We start from the raw sequence: 17,207 nt of genomic DNA, 5'->3' as shown, positions 1-17,207 counted from the left end.
GAAGTTTAGAAAAAAAAGAAAAAGACACAAAATTTGGGTTTTAGAACGACCTCAACCCATTTTAAAGTCTGTGACTGAGTCTTAAGGGAGCTGAGTGACCAAACTCACCTGAAAACTCCGTCTATGAATGAGAGCAGGAATGCTGCTCCAGTTTACTGAAGGCCAAAAGAGGAGCTGGAAAGACCTTAGAGTTTAGCTAAAGTCAAAGTTATCGTGTCTGTCACGGTTCTACGGTGGCCCTGAAGTCCAAATCTACGAATCACTTGATGCAAGGACATTTAAAAAATCACAGTTACAAACACAAATAATAAAAAATCGGCATTATATTTTGGAAATTGAAATAAAAATATGAAAAGGTCATTTCCTGAAATCAAAATGAAACAAAATAAACTAGAATCTGAAGATCCATTGCTGATTGGATGATTGTTGATGTTCAACGCTGAGGCAACCCCTAATGGAGCATGCTGGGTGATTTGTCTGAGATTTTTTCACCCGGATGCACTTCCTGATACAACCCCGCCTTCCGATATCCAAATGTTGAGCTTTGTGTGGGATGTTTGGTCTTTCTTTTTTCCACTACTGTACCAATAAAAGTGTTACCAATGGATCTGGTACAAAATTTGCAGTATAGGCATAGGTATATTAGAGTAAACTATATCAATATAAATGATCATATATTGACATGTTCTGTGTGTTTAGTTCTATATTATATTAGTTTCTCTGTCCTTCTGCAGTTTCCTGTGGCTCCTCCTTGCTGCCTGACCCACTTCCTGTGGTTCCTGCTGGAGGAGTTCACACCTGCATCCTATCAGTTCATTTAGTTGTTTGCCTATTTAAGTTCTCTTGGTTCATGTCTCTGTGTTGGAGCGTTGTGAATTTCTAGGTTTTCTTTGTCAGTTTATTCTGTAGTTTTTCTATTAAAAGTATCTGATTTATCCTTCTGCGTCCAAGCCTACTCTGCATTTGGGTTCATGAACTCTAGCCGTAACATATATTACCTTTAGAACACTAAGAAACAAAATTATTCACGAAATTTGAGTTCTTTTTGTAAACTCTTTTCATACCCGGAAGTAAATCGACTCGATCTCTGAGGGTCTGAGGCTGAAGATGCTGAAACTGATTGCTAAAAACACTGAAGTTAATAGCTGAAAACGCTGAAGCTGATAGCTGAAAACACTGAAATTAATAGCTGAAAATGCTGATAGCTGAAAACACTGAAGTTAATAGCTAAAAACACTGAAGCTGATAGTTGAAAACACTGAAATTAATAGCTGAAAATGCTGATAGCTGAAAACACTGAAGCTGATAGCTGAAAACACTGAAATTAATAGATGAAAGTGCTAATAGCTGAAAACGCTGAAGTTAATAGCTGAAAACACTGAAGCTGATAGCTGAAAACACTGAAATTAATAGCTGAAAATGCTGATAGCTGAAAACGCTGAAGTTAATAGCTGAAAACGCTGAAGCTGATAGCTGAAAACACTGAAATTAATAGATGTAAATGCTGATAGCTGAAAACGCTGAAGTTAATAGCTGAAAACGCTGAAGCTGATAGCTGAAAACACTGAAATTAATAGCTGAAAATGCCGATAGCTGAAAACGCTGAAGTTAATAGCTGAAAACGCTGAAGCTGATAGCTGAAAACACTGAAATTAATAGCTGAAAATGCCGATAGCTAAAAACGCTGAAGTTAATAGCTGAAAACGCTGAAGCTGATAGCTAAAAACGCTGAAATTAATAGCTGAAAATGCTGATAGCTGAAAACGCTGAAACTGAAAAAAAAATTAGGTTAGCCAAAACAGCTAGCATGTAGCTGAAAAAATAACTAAAATCCATAATAGCCTAAAAAATCTTAGTAAATTCCAAAATAGTCCAAAAAGCTAGCAGAATGCCAATTTTTAAAACTTAAAACCGTAAATTTTTAACATAATTATGAATAATGAAAATGCAAGAATATTATTCCAGAATAAATTAACTTAAACCTTAAAATCCTTCAATATTTTACTCTCCATAAAAATGTATTTTGTCAAAATTATACATGTTAGAAATGAGCGCAAGATAACATCAATAAATTAAAATGATCTGGAGGGCCGGATAGAATTACCCGGAGGGCCGGATCCGGCCCCCGGGCCTTGACTTTGACACGTGCTTTAAATACTAATTTTTGCACAAATTTCCTCTTTTCAGCTTACTTTTTTTTTTACCAAATAAATGAAAGTGTTCATTTTCCACAATTATAACATACTAGCTTTTTATACACAATAAAAAAGACATTGAATTAAAACAAATGGAGTGAAAATGCTCCATAGGTTGAGTTTGACATTCAATTATCTGTTATAAATGGAGGTAATGTCACCGTATCAGCAGACGCAATCGAGTTTAATTTTGACTTGAAGCACCTCTCACCAACATCTCTTTAGCAGACTTTGCAGCGGCGGCTGAAGCCACCTCTCACTGTCACGCCGCAGATACCGGTTCATCTCTAGCTATCCGGCTATCATCTGTTCTATCTCCCTGTGAAACATGGGGGCCATAAATCTTATGGAGAAGCGACTCATGCTTAAATCAGCTCTTTTAGGACACACTATACCCCCGTTCCCCCCGGCCTCTGTGCAAAGTCCAGGTGCTTTTGTTGCTCTTGCTCAATCCGTCCGCGGCTTGTTGGGTATAGAAAGTACGAGAGCCCAACACAAAACCTGAAATTCGACCCTAGAATTCCCAGAGCTCTTTTGTCGGAGGATTTACTGTTTTTCTATGCTAGCATCTTTCATTTTTACTCTGTAATAAAACAAAAACGTATTTGCAAACTCCCTAGAAAAGATTCATTTTCATAACACGTGCATTGACCTGATTTGACAGGAGATGGAACCAATAAATGGAAACGTCTGCTCAAGAAGGGAAAGTTAGAGGAGCCCTCCTGAAAGGCTCAGCTTCAATTCCACAAGACAGGCCTTGTGAGGAACCACTGACCCATCAGCTCCCGTGATCCATGTCTGATGGACATCAATACACATTCATCTCTTGCTTGTTTCACCTCAGGCCGGTAGGCCACGGGCCGCGGCGGTTGGCATGAAATCCGGACCGACAGCGAGCATCACTTTGTCTTTCGGCCGCGCTCCGTCACTGATATCAAACGCCGGAGGCTCGGATCCAATTCACCTTTTGCTTTAGCTGCCAATTAGTCACAGTTAAAGAGGCCCTGAAATGTCAATGTTGGCTGTCTGGTGTTTGAAGACCGTCCACCACTGAGTCGATTAGGAAAAACAGAATTTTTTAAGAGATCTAAATGAATGGAAATCATCAGAAAGCTGAAGTTTGGTTGTCTCTCCAAAGGCTTCAATTGAGTTTTAAGATGTTCTTGTGGCAATTTTCTCAGTGATGGAGGACAAACATAAAGAAAACTAGATATATAGGGTTACCTGCGATAATTCAAGTGTGAATGCTGTAACTTCAATGTGGCGGCTGAAGATGCTAAAATACTCAGGTTGAAAATGCAGAATCTGAAAGCTTGCCAAAACATTAGCAAAATTACCCACAAAAAAGCGGGAAAGATGTCAAATTTTGCCAAAACAGGAAAAAAATTAAAAATAAAGCTAAAATATTAGCTAAACTCTAAATTTGCCTGAAGAATTTAAAGAAGTCTAATGTTGACAAAACAGCTAACATAATGCTAAAATTTTAGCTAAACTTCAAATTTGCCTAAAGAACTAAAAAAAATCTAATTTTCACAAAACAGCTAGCATATTGCTAAGATATTAGCTAAACTCTAAATTGACCAAAAAAAGCTAAAAAAAATCTAATTTTGATGCAAAGGTGTCAAATCAGATAGCATAATGCTAAAATATTAGCTAAAGTCTAAATTTGTCTAAAGAGCTTAAATCTAATTTTGACAAAACAGCTAGCATAATGCTAAAATATTAGCTCAATTTGCCTAAAAAACATGGAAAAATGTCTAAATTAGCAAAAAACAGTTAGCATGTTACAATAAAAGCTAAATTCCAAATTACCGTGAAAAAAACCCTGTAGTTGCTGAACATTTTAAAGTGTGAATGGCTTATTTCTAACCTTTGATCTAGTCACTGAAAACGTCACGTGCCCAAAGCTGAGACCTTGATTAGTTGATGGGCTCACTACGCCTTGAATCGCCCGACGGCCAAATCACCACGCATCTTACCGCATCTTTACATTGACTTAACATTGAAACTTGAGGCCCCCGCCACCCCTGCCACGCCTGCCGGGCATGCCATGTTCACTGTGAATACACCATTAAACAATCAACATCATTCCAGCAGATAAGCAAGAGTGTCTTACCACGTATTACCATGTCTTTAAATTGACTTAAAATTCCGTTTGGTGTGAATTCACCATAACATGATTGACATCACTCCAGCAGATTTTGAAAAGCGTCTTACAGTGTGTTACTGCGTCTTTAAATTGACTTAAAATTGAAACTTGATGCCCCTGCCACCCCTGCCACATTGAAACTTGCAGGGCTTGCCACTCTCAGTGTGAATTCACCATTACATGGTTGGCATAATTCCAGCAGATTTTGAAAAGCGTCTTACAGCGTCTTACCACATCTTTACATTGACTTAACATTGAAACCTGGCGCCCCTGCCGCACCTGCCATGAATGCCGCACTTGCCACGTTCAGTGTGAATACACCACTACCCAATCGGCGTCATTACAGTAGATTCTTAAAAGCAGAGAAAAGCGTCTTACAGTGTGTTACTGCGTCTTTAAATTGACTTAAAATTGAAACTTGATGCCCCTGCCGCACCTGCCACATTGAAACTTGCAGTGCCTGCCACTTTCGTTTTGAATTCACCATTACATGGTTAGCATAATTCCAGCAGATTTTGAAAAGCGTCTTACTGCAGCTTTGCATTGACTTAACATTGAAACTTGACGTCTCTGCCGCACCTGCCATGACTGTCACACTTGCCATGTTCAGTGTGAATACACCACTATACAATCGGCGTCATTCCAGTAGATTCTGGAAACCAGAGAAGAGCGTCTTAACGCGTCCTACGGTGTCTTTGCATTGACTTAACATTGAAACTTGAAGCTCCTGCTGCGCCTGCCGCCCCTGCCACATTTGGTAGGAATACAATTGACGTAATTCCAGCAGATTTTGGGAAGCAAGAGCATCTTACCGCGTCTTTAAATTGACTTATTGAAACTTTGTGCCACCCCTGCCACATTCGGTGTAAATACACTTTTACACGTTTGACGTCATTCCAACAGATTCTGAAAAACAGAGAAAAGCAGCTTTTGACTTTTTAGAATCTCCTAGAATGACGTGGAGACATTTGTTATTTAGTCGTCGCCTGTAACATCTCAGGTGTTAGAGGCTCAAAACCAGTGTTTCCTTTATGTTTTTCAATTAGAAATTAAAAACGACTCACACACAGTTCAGCACGAACAGCTTCATGACTCTTTCCTCCACATATTTACCGGGAAACCTCCCCAATTAGTCGTGTATTAGAGATATTAGCCCGCAGAGTGGATGCTGGATGCTGAAGGCCTCATTTCATGCAGACTTTCAACTTTATTGGAGATGTGATTGCTTCTGATTGGCAGGAGCGCGGAATGGAACCGGCTCCTGAGACAGATGAGCCGTCTAATAGGCCTGTCCAATGTATCATCGATGGATTGACTGCCAACTCCGAGGAGACATTTCAGAGGGATTCCAGCAGATGGATTTCAGAGAGAGGAAAAAAAAGAAAAGAAAAAGCCGCCTGTTCCTCTGCGTGACTGGATGTTAGCCAGGAGAAAGACGCCCTCTTCTTGCGCAGCCGGGATGTGCAGACAGGAGGCTGCGCGCCTCACATGGTCACCACCCCCCCTCTTCTCCTTCGCTCCTCTCAGCCAATCTGCGCGCGGTGACGCAGCGCAAAGGCAGGATCTAAGCTCGCCGTCATCATCTTATTTAACACACCCACCCCGATTCCCACATGCTACAAGGGACTCATTCTCCTGATCCAGCTGTAGTCCCGCCGCTGCCATACCTGCGCGGATCTCTGCCTTTTCGTCGCGCGCCTTTTGGATCGGAGAACTTCCGGGGAGTTCCCCCCCTCCTTCCTAATAGTGAAATGTAACGAGCTCTTCGTTACAGATTTATCTCCCCCCTTTCCCCTTTTCTTGTCCCGATTGAAGCGTCCCCCCCCCCTCTCTCTTTGGAGAACGCTACTGAGCCGCCGCGCGCTGTCAGATCGGCTGGAAACGCGCGCGCGCGCTGAGGATCTCCACTTTTTTCACGCTCCAGCGGCGTGTAGAGAATGAGGCTCGAGAACCCGCCCGACCTGTTCTACCTGGAGCCGCGCGGATGTTTTGCTGAGACGCGCAGGACGCACGGCTGAACGCTGACTCCTTTACGCAAGACGGCCGGCGAAGATGTCTCCTACTTGCTCAACGTGTACCTCGTCAGGTTGGCGTCCAGTCTGATCCACATCCTCAGCGATGTAGTCAGCCTGTTCCTCTGCGTGCTGATCGTTTGCAGTAAGTGCTCCAACCGGCTCAAGCGCGAGACCATGAAGATGATCCTCCTGCGCAAATTCCGCGTCCTGATCCTCATGGTGTTCCTGGTGGCCTGCTCCATGCACATCATGATAGACCTGCTGCCCAAGCTGGAGCGCCAGGGCAGCGGCGGCTGCTCCTGCGCGCGCGCGCCCAGCGAGGAGCCCCAGAGCTGGGGGAAGCAGGGCTGGCCTAACAAGCACACGCTGCGGATCCTGCAGGACTTCAGCAACGAGCCCAGCTCCAACGTGTCCTCCCACTCCCTGGAGAGGGTCCCGCTGGCCGTGGACAAGGCGCTGGAGAGGCAGGAGCGTCCGCGCGCCGACCGGAAGGGCCAGTTCAAGCAGAAGGCTGCGGTGGCCAAAAACGCGCCGGTCAAGGGGTCAAGGTTGCTGGCTCTGTTCGAGCATCCCTTATACAAGAGATCCCCGCCGCCTCTGACGGAGGAGGACACGCTCTTTAATGTCAACCAGGACATCAGGTTTGACCCCAAAGCGGCGGAGGATCACTCCTGGTGAGATTCAGCTGTTTTCACCATTTACCTCCAGAGCTTTAATGACAGGGGTCAAACTCCAGAGCACAACTTGGGATAAACATTTATTAAACACACTAAAACTACATTTTTAAAACTTTAAAACCATATTTTTACACAATTATGAACTAGATTTATAGCATTACATGTGATAATGGTAGTGTGAATGCTGGAAGCTGAATTTGTCCGCTGAAGATGCAAGTGCTGATAGCTGAAATCACTGAAGCTGATGGCCAGCTAAAATGTTAGCTAAATGGCAAATTATCCTATAAAGTTAAATAAATAAAAATAAACGAAAACAACTAAAATCAACCAGAGCAGCTAGCATGTAGCTGAAATAATAGCTTAACTCCAAAACAGCCTTAAAAAAAAAGAAAAAAATGGGGGTTAGCCAAAACAGCTAGCTAGCATGTAGCTAAAAAATAGCTAAACTTCAAAATATCTTTAAAAAACTGAAAAAGTCTAAATTAACTACACAGCTAGCATGTGGCTGAAATATTAGCTAAACTTCTAAATAGCCTAAAAAACTGGGAAAAAACTAAAATTAGCAAAAACAGCTAGCATGTAGCTGAAATATTAGCGTAACTCCAAAACAGCTTAAAAAAATAAAAGAATAAAAAGAAAAGCCTAAATTAGCCAAAACAGTTAGCGTGTAAATGTTAGCCTAACTCTAAAACATTCTAAAAAAACATAAAAAGAAGATCCCTAATTAGTCAAAAAAGCTAGTGTGTAAATATGTTATTAGCCTAACTCCAAAACAGTTTTAAAAACTTAAAAAGAATTAGCCCAAGCAGCTAGCATGTAGCTGAAATATTAGCTAAACTCCAAAATTAACCTTAAAAATCTTAGTAAATGTCAAAAATAGTCCAATAAGCTAACAGAATGCCAATTTTTAAAATTTTAAAATCATAACTTTTTAACATAATTATAAATAATAAAAAGGCAGGAATATTACTCCAGAATAAATCAACGTAAACTATTTTACTCTATATTTTGTCAAAATGATACAAGTTAGAAATGAGCGAAGGATAACTTCGGGCCATTAATAAAAATAGAATTACCTGGAGGGCCGTATTCGGCCCCCGGACCTTGACTTTGAAAAATATGCTTTAGGCTCTTTACATTCTAGGCGAGGAGTGGGCAAACCTCTTGATTTGTGGGCCGGACCAGGACCAAATATGTGAAGTATTTTGGTAATCCGCCTTGTAAGAGAAAAAAATAACATTAAATCTGGATGTAAACATGTTTCAATTTTGATTAAATCTATTATAAAACATTGGATCTTATTTCAAAACTGACTTTAGTTCTCATTTTAGTGCCAATTGCACCAACGGTTTGATGTTTTTAGAGGAAAACTGATAGGAAAAAAGGACTTTCCAACTTGGAAAACACACATAAATGTAAAAAAAAAAAAAGACAATTATTACAACACTACAAAAATTCAATAATTTTCTGTACCTTGAAAATGGTCAATGTATTTATCGTGCATCATCTATGCACACCACAGTTATACAGAAAATAAAGCAAATAAGGATTATCATCAGACTTTATTACCATTTAGTGTGACAGATGAAATGAGATGTCATTTGCCCACCCCTGATCTAGGCAACCAACATGATCCAAGTGGATTCACTTCAGAATCCCCTTGAATCCACCGGCATCATCTCAGGTGTTAACCTCCATCTTCAATCCCTGAAAATCCTCTTCCTCGTCTTCATCCAGGGCTGGAGAGAGCAACCTGGACGAGTTCAGCCCGGCAGGAGAGTTGACAGCAGAGTCCTACCCTAACTGGCTCCGCTTCCACATTGGGATTAATCGATACGAGCTCTACTCCAGACACAACCCGGTCATTGATGCACTCCTGAAGGACCTGGTGACTCAGAGGATCACCAGCGTGGGTGAGTGGACGGGAAGGGTCCGGCCGGAGCTTCCGTCATGGGATAAAAAACACATTCTATAAAAGGAAGTTCACAGGATTTGATCTCGTCCATGTTTACCTGGACTTTGTTCTGGTTGAAGGGTCTTCTAAAATGTCACAAACGTGAGGAACTTGTCCTTCATGGGATCAGATTATTAAAAAAAACAAAAACAAAACATAGGACTAAGAAGTTCTTCTACACATAGGCTACGTTCACACTGGTCAAGCAGGGAGGGGCTTCTTCTTTGTCTTCTTCTTTTTCTAATTTTATTTATTTTTTTTACGTTTTACGCATGTTGGCACAAATTTTGTGAATCTTGCTCCAGAATTTTTCTTCCAAAACTTTATTCCGATATATGAAACACTTGGGCCAAATTCTTTCTGTACCCCTCCATTCGTAGGGGAATTTATAGGGGTCGGGGTGTCCAAAATTGTTTTTTTTTTTTGTTTGTTTTTTTCATCTCACTCTACCACGTAAAAGCTCTGACGTTTACATTTGTTATGTATTTCCGCAGCGTCGTGCTAGCGTAGCTGACCGGCGACTATTGATGACATCATCAAGTGGGAGTAACATACGAATTCCTCCCCTAGTCACTATATACAGCGTTCGCCCTTCTGTAGTGCTGTCTGAATCTACAATTCCAAATCGAGTGCACTAGAAGTTTCCCAGACGTCTTTGGGAAAAACTAGTGCTCACTACATTAGGGAATATTAACCACAACGCATTGCGTTCGAACAATTTTTATGAAAAAAAAAACGTGTTTAAATGTAATTTTTTTATAAACCATTAACATTTTTGTAATAAGAACTGTGTAGAATCATGAATAGAGGTATATAGTCCCGCACTATATAGTGTTTTAGTAGTTAGAAATTAGGGGAGGAATTCAAACAGCCACTATTTTTCTATGACTCTCTGTTTAAATGTAGTTGGAGGGGAAGAGTTCGGATTCGGCCTTGGTGTCACATGGTTCCGGTCGGACACAAACTGTAGTTATTCATTTCTCCCTAATGATCCACCTTTGAATGGTTGTCGCTTTTGTCAATTGAAAGGGATGGAATCTAAACGTTACGACCAAAGCTGAGTCTCTGATTGGTCAAAAGTTCGACCTGGTTGAATTTGCGTTCAAAGGACGTTTTCTTCGTAGAGTATGAGAGAAAAGTGTGAAAATATCCATGTCTGTCTGAGAAAAGTGTAGAAAATGTGTAGTGAGGAGTTCCCTCTGTCACCCCATTGGAAATGTCCCGGCAGCCAATGAGCTTAAAGCTCCGCCCCCAATGTAAAAGTAGGATCAGCTCAGCAGCGAAAACTAAAACAAATCTGAATTGAAACAGAAAGGAAAGTTGAAAGCATAAATAAGCATTATTTTTTTAATTGGTAACACTTTTAGGTTATTGAGCTGATCCTGAGACCAAAAACGGTCGTAAAAACATGCGTAGTGACGTCGAGAATTTTAAACGCGGAAGCCCAAAACGTGTGTTTACCATTGACTGTATAAGAAAACTGAACCGAGTGAGTATCATGTCACTCAGAAAACTACATGCTTCCGGTTCCAATTAAATGAAGTCCATTCAGTCGCCATTTTTTTTTTTTTGCGATGTCGCCATATTGGAACCAGAAATTGTCGGTAAGCTGTGATTGGTCCAAATTAGTCTGAGAATTAAGAGTGAATGTGATGCAAAACCACACCCCTACCACTTGAAAGTGTTCTGGGGAGAATCCATCAATCATTCGATGAGAGACCGCCCACTTTTATAGGAGAAATATCACGAAAAAAATAGGATCAGCAAGAAAGTTGCAGAGAAATGTATTTACTGAGAAAAAGCTTTTTATTTCTCTATAGAAGTCTATGGGATTCTTGGAGCCAGCAGGTACTTCACGAGGGAGGGGGGGGGGTCACTCAGTCCAGTTCCCTTATACAGTCATTGGTGTTTACTGCACATGGAGGTGTCTGCTTGAGCGCGTGTCATGGACGGCGGTGTGAACGTAGCTTCAGTCAGAATAATGAAACACCTTTCCACGAAGCGCCACGTGGAGGTCGGTCCACCCAGAGACGACACCTGGTCTCCGTGAGAATTGAACACCCTCCTTTGGGGTCAGATTGAAGGTTCTGGCTTCTTATTAGTTCCACGAGTGCTTTTAATCTGGATTTCCAGACCAGATTGAGTTGATAATCCGCGCTGGGTGGAGCAGACACATTGAATCCATACCTTTCTTTTTTCAAGGGGATCGTCTTCCCCTCTTGGCGGCGTCCAGCTCACACATTCCACTTTCGCCAGCCCATCTCATTCCTGCTGTGAGAGCAAATGTTCGACTGCAGGTTCACCTCCCCGTGACAAGAATGTAACCGGCCCAGATCAGAGATTAATCGGTATCTCTCGTTCATCCTGGGTTACGAGCAGAGAAATACATTTCCTTTTTGTCTCTGGTCAGAGGGTTCCTCATACCCACGCCTCCTAGATGGAGGAAGCCGTTTTCAGCCTCTCTTGCCAGCTAAAATACATGGTGGCTCTGTAATTACAGAGTCTTAACACAGGGCACAATTGAAGCCAGCGGCAGATGTGGATTATCTAAAGTTAAGGATAGGAATGTCGGGACGTATTACAGTCTAGAACTTCTAGACGAATGAAGACAGACGGTGAAAAATGAAGAAATTGGTGTTTATCCATGAATCTGATCAGCGTTTTATATTGATTGAGATTAATCTGACAGACTTGGGGTCAATTTTTTCTGCTTCGCATTAATAATTTTACGTCTGATGCGTTTCTAGACACAACAGTGTGTTTTATCCGGACTGGAGAGACCCGGATTTAGATCTGGGTCCTCCTGTTACCATAACAACCTGAATGAAGCTCATTGGACACTCTGGGATTTGAACCCTGATTGGCAGTCCTTTACTTTACCAATTGAGCTATTAGAAGAAAGGAAGTTTTTGGAATAACTTTAATGTTTATACATTTTTTCTGAATAATCTATAGTGTTATATTACAGTATTTTTAGTTATATATTTATTTTCTCCATTTATTTGGATTTTCTTTTTTTGCTTATGTTTACTTTCAGCCTTCTGTTTATTTATTTTTTTTATCTTATCTTCATTCCAAACTTGCTTCATTCCATTCTCTCTGAATGTAGTCACTATCTTTTGAGCAATAAATTAATTTAAAAATAAACCAGTTTAACTAAACTTGCATAGGCCATTTCTGTTATTTTTTACTCTGCTCTGGCTTTTGCTGTTTTTATTTTGATTACTTTTATTTTTTAAGATAGAACTGCAGTTGTATCCATTTTTTTTCTGACTGCAGTCTAAACACAATACCGATTTATCATTCATTTAATGTGTGTAAATGTAAAGCGACATTTTGTAATAATAAAACTCAGGAACACACCAGCAGCGTGTCACAATCAAGGAATTTGTTCATTTTTGTGTTTATAGTCTGGAAACAAACATTTGCCACACTTGATTGTATTTTTAGTTATTGCACTTTAATTTGACAAAATAAAACAAAGTCTTATTTTTCTGTCAAACTCCAATTTTTTTTTTGTTTTAACCTCCAGCTTCCCTATCTTCATCCTCCCTTCTTGTAACCTCATTTCAAACTGAGAACTCACTAAAACCTTTTACAGGTTTTTTAGAATAGTTTTGTTTTAATGTTTCTGAACATTTGATCCTGCAGCTGGTGACTCTGCCCCTCCCACAGGCGTTGATTTGGGCTCACACATCAATCTCTACAGTTGTTTGATCCTTTTTAGGGGTGTAGGGAAAAATCGATCCAGCGATATATCGCGATATTTCATTTGGCGATACTTGTATCGATTTGAGATGATATTTATATTTTTGTTTTCCACCCAAACCTACATCTCCCAGCTGCACAGCAAGTCATGCACGGAGCTTCAGCTTAAAAAAATAGTGAGAAATTGTTCTGGTATCGTTTTATCGTGATACGAATTGTATCGTGATACGTATCGAATCACTAGACTCTTGCCGATACACACCCCTACTAATTTCTCTGTTAAATTGCCTAATATGTTTAAATACATTTAAGCTACTCCTGTTAACCATTGACTGTATTTGAGAAATGGAATGAGTGACCCCGTCCCCCCTTGGTGTTCCAAACAGGAAGTCCCTGCTGGCTCCAAGATGCCAAAGTGTAATAGACTTTTATTGAATTATTGTCAGAATCTCCAATAGTTGCTCTGCTACCTATTTTTAATCGAAATCATAGTTTTAAAAAAAAATATATTTTTTTTGTAAAGTTGTATTTTATTTAACTGGCCAATCAGATGTCTAAATAGAAGTATGTGGTGCCTGCTGGCCCCCAACGTTCAAACTTTGACAGATTTTGTGTAGTCCACGTAAAAAAGTTGTTTCTATGGATGACATCACACTCACTCGCTCCAGTTCTCATATACAGTCAATGTTTGAACCTGCAGCTGGTGACTCAGCCCCTTCCACAGGCGGTTAAACCAGCCTCACACATCAATCTCTACAGCTGTTTCTTCACTTTTCTTTGCTAATATGTTTTAAATATATTTAAGCTGTTCCTATTAACCATTGACTGTATATGAGAACTGGACTAAGTGACCCCCCTCCCCCCGCTGCTGTAAACAGGAAGTCTTTGCTGGCTCCAAGAAGCCAAAATCTTATAGACTTCTATTGAATTGTTGTCAAAATCACAATTCCTATAGTTGCTCTGCTACCAATTTTTATCGTAATCATAATTTTTTTCTCGCAAATTTTTTGTAGTGTTGAAGCCAAGTCATAAACTGACCAATCAGATGCCTCAGTAAAAGTGGGTGGTGCCTGCTGGCCCCCAGCGTCCAGGTTTTGTGTACCCCACTGAAAGAAAATCATTTCCATGGGTGATGTCACACTCACTCACTCCAGTTGTCATATACAGTCAGCTGGTGACTCTGCTCCTCCCACAGACAATTTAATCAGGATCGAACATCAACTTCTACAGTGGTGGACAAAATTGTTGGTACCCCTCAGTTAAAGAAGGACAAACCCACAATTCTCACTGAAATCACTAAAAACTTCCAAAAGTAACATTAAATAAAACACCTGTGATGTGAATTAAAGGACACACCTGAGTTAATCATGTCACTCTGGTCAGATAGCTTTCAATCTTTTATTGAGGTACCACCATTTTTGTCCAGGCCTGTTTTTTTTTAAATAATTCTGTTAATCAACAATTCAAAATTGATGGCTGATTTTGATTGTTAAATTTTATTTATTGTTACTTTTGTAAGTTTCAAGTGATTTCAGTGAGAATTGTGGATTTGTCCTTCTTTAACTGAGGGGTACCAACACTTTTGTTCACGTCTGTATATACTTCACTTTTCTGTTTTTATTTTTAATATTTATGCTAGTAACTAGGGCTGCCACGATTAGTCGACTAATCGACTATTGAAATAGTCCACAACTAATTTAGTAGTCGATTAGTCGTTACTTTATATTACATGAAGTTGAAAGTTATGTCATCCTAGATTTATGGATTATTTTGACATTTATTAAGGTTTTTCCGGTGATTTTGGAGTTTAGCTAATATTTTAGCTGCATGCTAGCTATTTTAGCTAATTTAGTATTTTTTTTGTATTAGGCTATTTTGGAGTTAAGATAATATTTCAGCTACATGCTAGCTGATTTTGTCTAATTTTTTTTTTTTTCCCTTTTTTTAGGCTAATTTGGAGTTTAGCTAATATGTCAGCTGTGCGCTAGCTATTTAGGCTAACTTAAGACATTTTTTGTTTGTTTTTAGGCTTTTATGGAATTTAGCTAATATAGCAAGCTGTTTTGGTTAACTTGGATTTTTTTAGTGTTTTGGGCTAACTTGGCATTTAGCTAATTTTTTTTGCTGAAAAGCTTCAGCGATTTCAACTATCATCAGCATTTTTAACTATCAATTTCAACATCTTTATTTATTGTCACTTGCATCTTCAGCGGCCAAATTCAGCCTACAGCATTTACACTAGCATTATCGCAGGTAATGCTATATATCTAGTTTTTAGTTAGTTTAAAGCTAATGATGGTTAAGATGTGTGCTTTACACCCAATTTGCGGATTACCCGATTAGTCGACTAATCGGAAAAAATAATCGTTTGTGGCAGGACTACTTGTAACCCAATTTTTTCTAACATGTAGTTTTATTACTATTTTAAAACAATCTGAAACCCTTATAGGTCTGTTTTAAATACATAACGATGATTTATATTAAATGAATCCAGCATGTGGAGGGTTTTTTTATTAGTTTGAGGTTTGTGGGACATTTCATTAAATGCAGATACTGTGGTTCTATTTTCAGGCAACATCAATTATGAACTTTTAGTGTAATTACCTAAAACTTCATGCATTTTGATTTTGTGGAGCAGAATGTTTCTCAGTTTGCTGATTGTCTTGAACCAGAAGTTTCATCTTAGAAACTAAAAGTCTGATCGGATCTCTTAATATTTTTTTTTTTTTAAGGGAACAACTTTTCTGAAGAGATATTTTCAGCTGCCTTCACATCTTTGTAATCCTGAAACTCGCATGTAAGAAAACAGACGGTAAAATTAGGCTTCAAGCTTTGATTTAACGTCCAGTCTTGTGCGAAAGATAAATATTCCATGCTTGATTGAAGCTGTGAATGAAGCGTTATGGAAGCATGAATCACTTTTATGCTTCCGATAACTGAATGCTGCCATAACACACTGATGACGCCCTCACTGTTATGTTTACTATGTCAGAAAGCGCTCCCGGTGGCCTTAAAGCGCCGTGCGCTCCGGCTGTGAGTTCATTACAGTTGGTTAGCTTAATTTGAAAGGTCTTCTCATCTGTGTGAGTATATTTTACATGGACGGCAGCACGCCAGAGAAGACAGGGAATCGATCTTTTCACTTTTAATTTGAGGGAGTTGGCTTGTGTTCCTGGTTCTCATATGTAAAAGTAAATGAAAACATTGATTGAGAGCGTTGCTCTGTGGCAAAACGCCACCGAAACATCACTCCGGATCAATCAGGGTCCAAATAGCAGGTGGAGCGGCCGCTTTGCTCCGTCTCTGTAATTGTGGTGCTCCTCGCTCCTCTTCAGTCGGCGTTACCGTGTTCAGAATGAGGAAAAAAACATGAAAAGCTCTGAGAATCAATTAAAAAAAGGTAGAGAAGCAAAGACAGACAGGAGAGCCCTGTTTGTCCTTCAGTGAGTTTCACCATCGCTTCCCATCAAACGAGCGCTGACAGCAGATCTGTCTTCAGAGCTCAGCCGCACACATATACACGCCTGTAAATCCGGTTTAATCCATTTAGATGATCATTTCATCTATCTTTGACTCACTTTTGAGAGCAGAGAGAATGATCTTTGCAAAAACATACTGCCAGCTTCAGTCTGTACAGTTTTGTTGACCTTTGACCTCAGGAAGAGGTTGCCATCTTGTATCCCTCCTCCCCCCAAATTTTTAAACTCCTCCCAGAGATTTCAATCCACCACCTCCTAAGTCCTCGAGCATCGTTGAAAAGCAACTTGTGAAAAAATGTTGAAAAATAAAGTTTGTCGATTTTGCAAAGTGTTAGCATAGCGAGCTAGCAAAAGTGGCGTTCCCCTATTATTCGCACATTTCTTACCGGAATATTGTGAAACTGTAACACATGAGTCCCTGGCTCAAACTGGACAAAGTGATATAACATACGATATGAACATGTTAGGATTGTGGGCGTGGTTAACAAAAAACCTCTGTTGCTAAGGAAATCCAAAAGTTTACTTTGGCCAATTTTTCTAAAAATGACATAGATCTGTTCGTCACCCCCAGGCGGTCGAAAAATAGAATGGTTGCTATGGAGAAAAGCCAACTGAATTTTTTTTAATGATTTGTCACATGCAATTCTGACCAAGGAGGGAGGAAAGGCAGAGGGGGAGTGAGGGGGGTGTAGCAGTCACCTAGCCAATGAGGGCAGGTATAAAGGTGGTGGTGGCGGCAGGTTGCACCTGGGGCCATACAGCATTCTCCGCGGCTTTAATTTATCTTCTAAACTTTTCTTGTGATAATGCTTAATATCCATCCTTTTTTTAATAATCCCAATCTCTCATTTTTGTTTTTTTACACATTTTTCTCATTTTATTTAACAATATTTCCCCAATAAAACTGAAACTATCTAAAGAACTCAACTCCAAGTAGTAAATGTTGTAATTTAATAAAAAAAATTGGCATTAAATCGTTTTTAATGTTTATAAATTTAAATGTAAATTTAAATTTAATCTAAAAGGACAT

At 39.8% G+C, this 17,207-nt stretch overlaps 1 protein-coding gene across 2 annotated transcripts in view; it reads left to right on the top strand.

Moving 5' to 3' along the window:
* The window catches only part of fam20cb (FAM20C golgi associated secretory pathway kinase b), a 98,697-nt gene that overhangs the window by 1,632 nt on the left and 79,858 nt on the right, over positions 1-17,207 (top strand). Inside the window, exons 2-3 of one of the 2 annotated variants that reach the window (XM_024284887.2) lie at positions 5,584-7,033; positions 8,774-8,949. In XM_024284887.2, coding sequence (XP_024140655.1) covers positions 6,534-7,033; positions 8,774-8,949 — 676 coding nt within the window. In that variant the 5' untranslated portion in view covers positions 5,584-6,533. Of the gene's footprint in view, positions 1-5,252; positions 7,034-8,773; positions 8,950-17,207 lie in introns of those variants that run through there. The other variant, XM_036217307.1, reaches the window with a different exon arrangement.

This window comes from Oryzias melastigma, linkage group LG19, assembly GCF_002922805.2.
Source record: "Oryzias melastigma strain HK-1 linkage group LG19, ASM292280v2, whole genome shotgun sequence".
NCBI classification, from domain to species: domain Eukaryota; kingdom Metazoa; phylum Chordata; class Actinopteri; order Beloniformes; family Adrianichthyidae; genus Oryzias; species Oryzias melastigma.
Note: the sequence above shows the minus strand (reverse complement) of the source record. Positions and strands in the feature narration are given on the sequence as shown.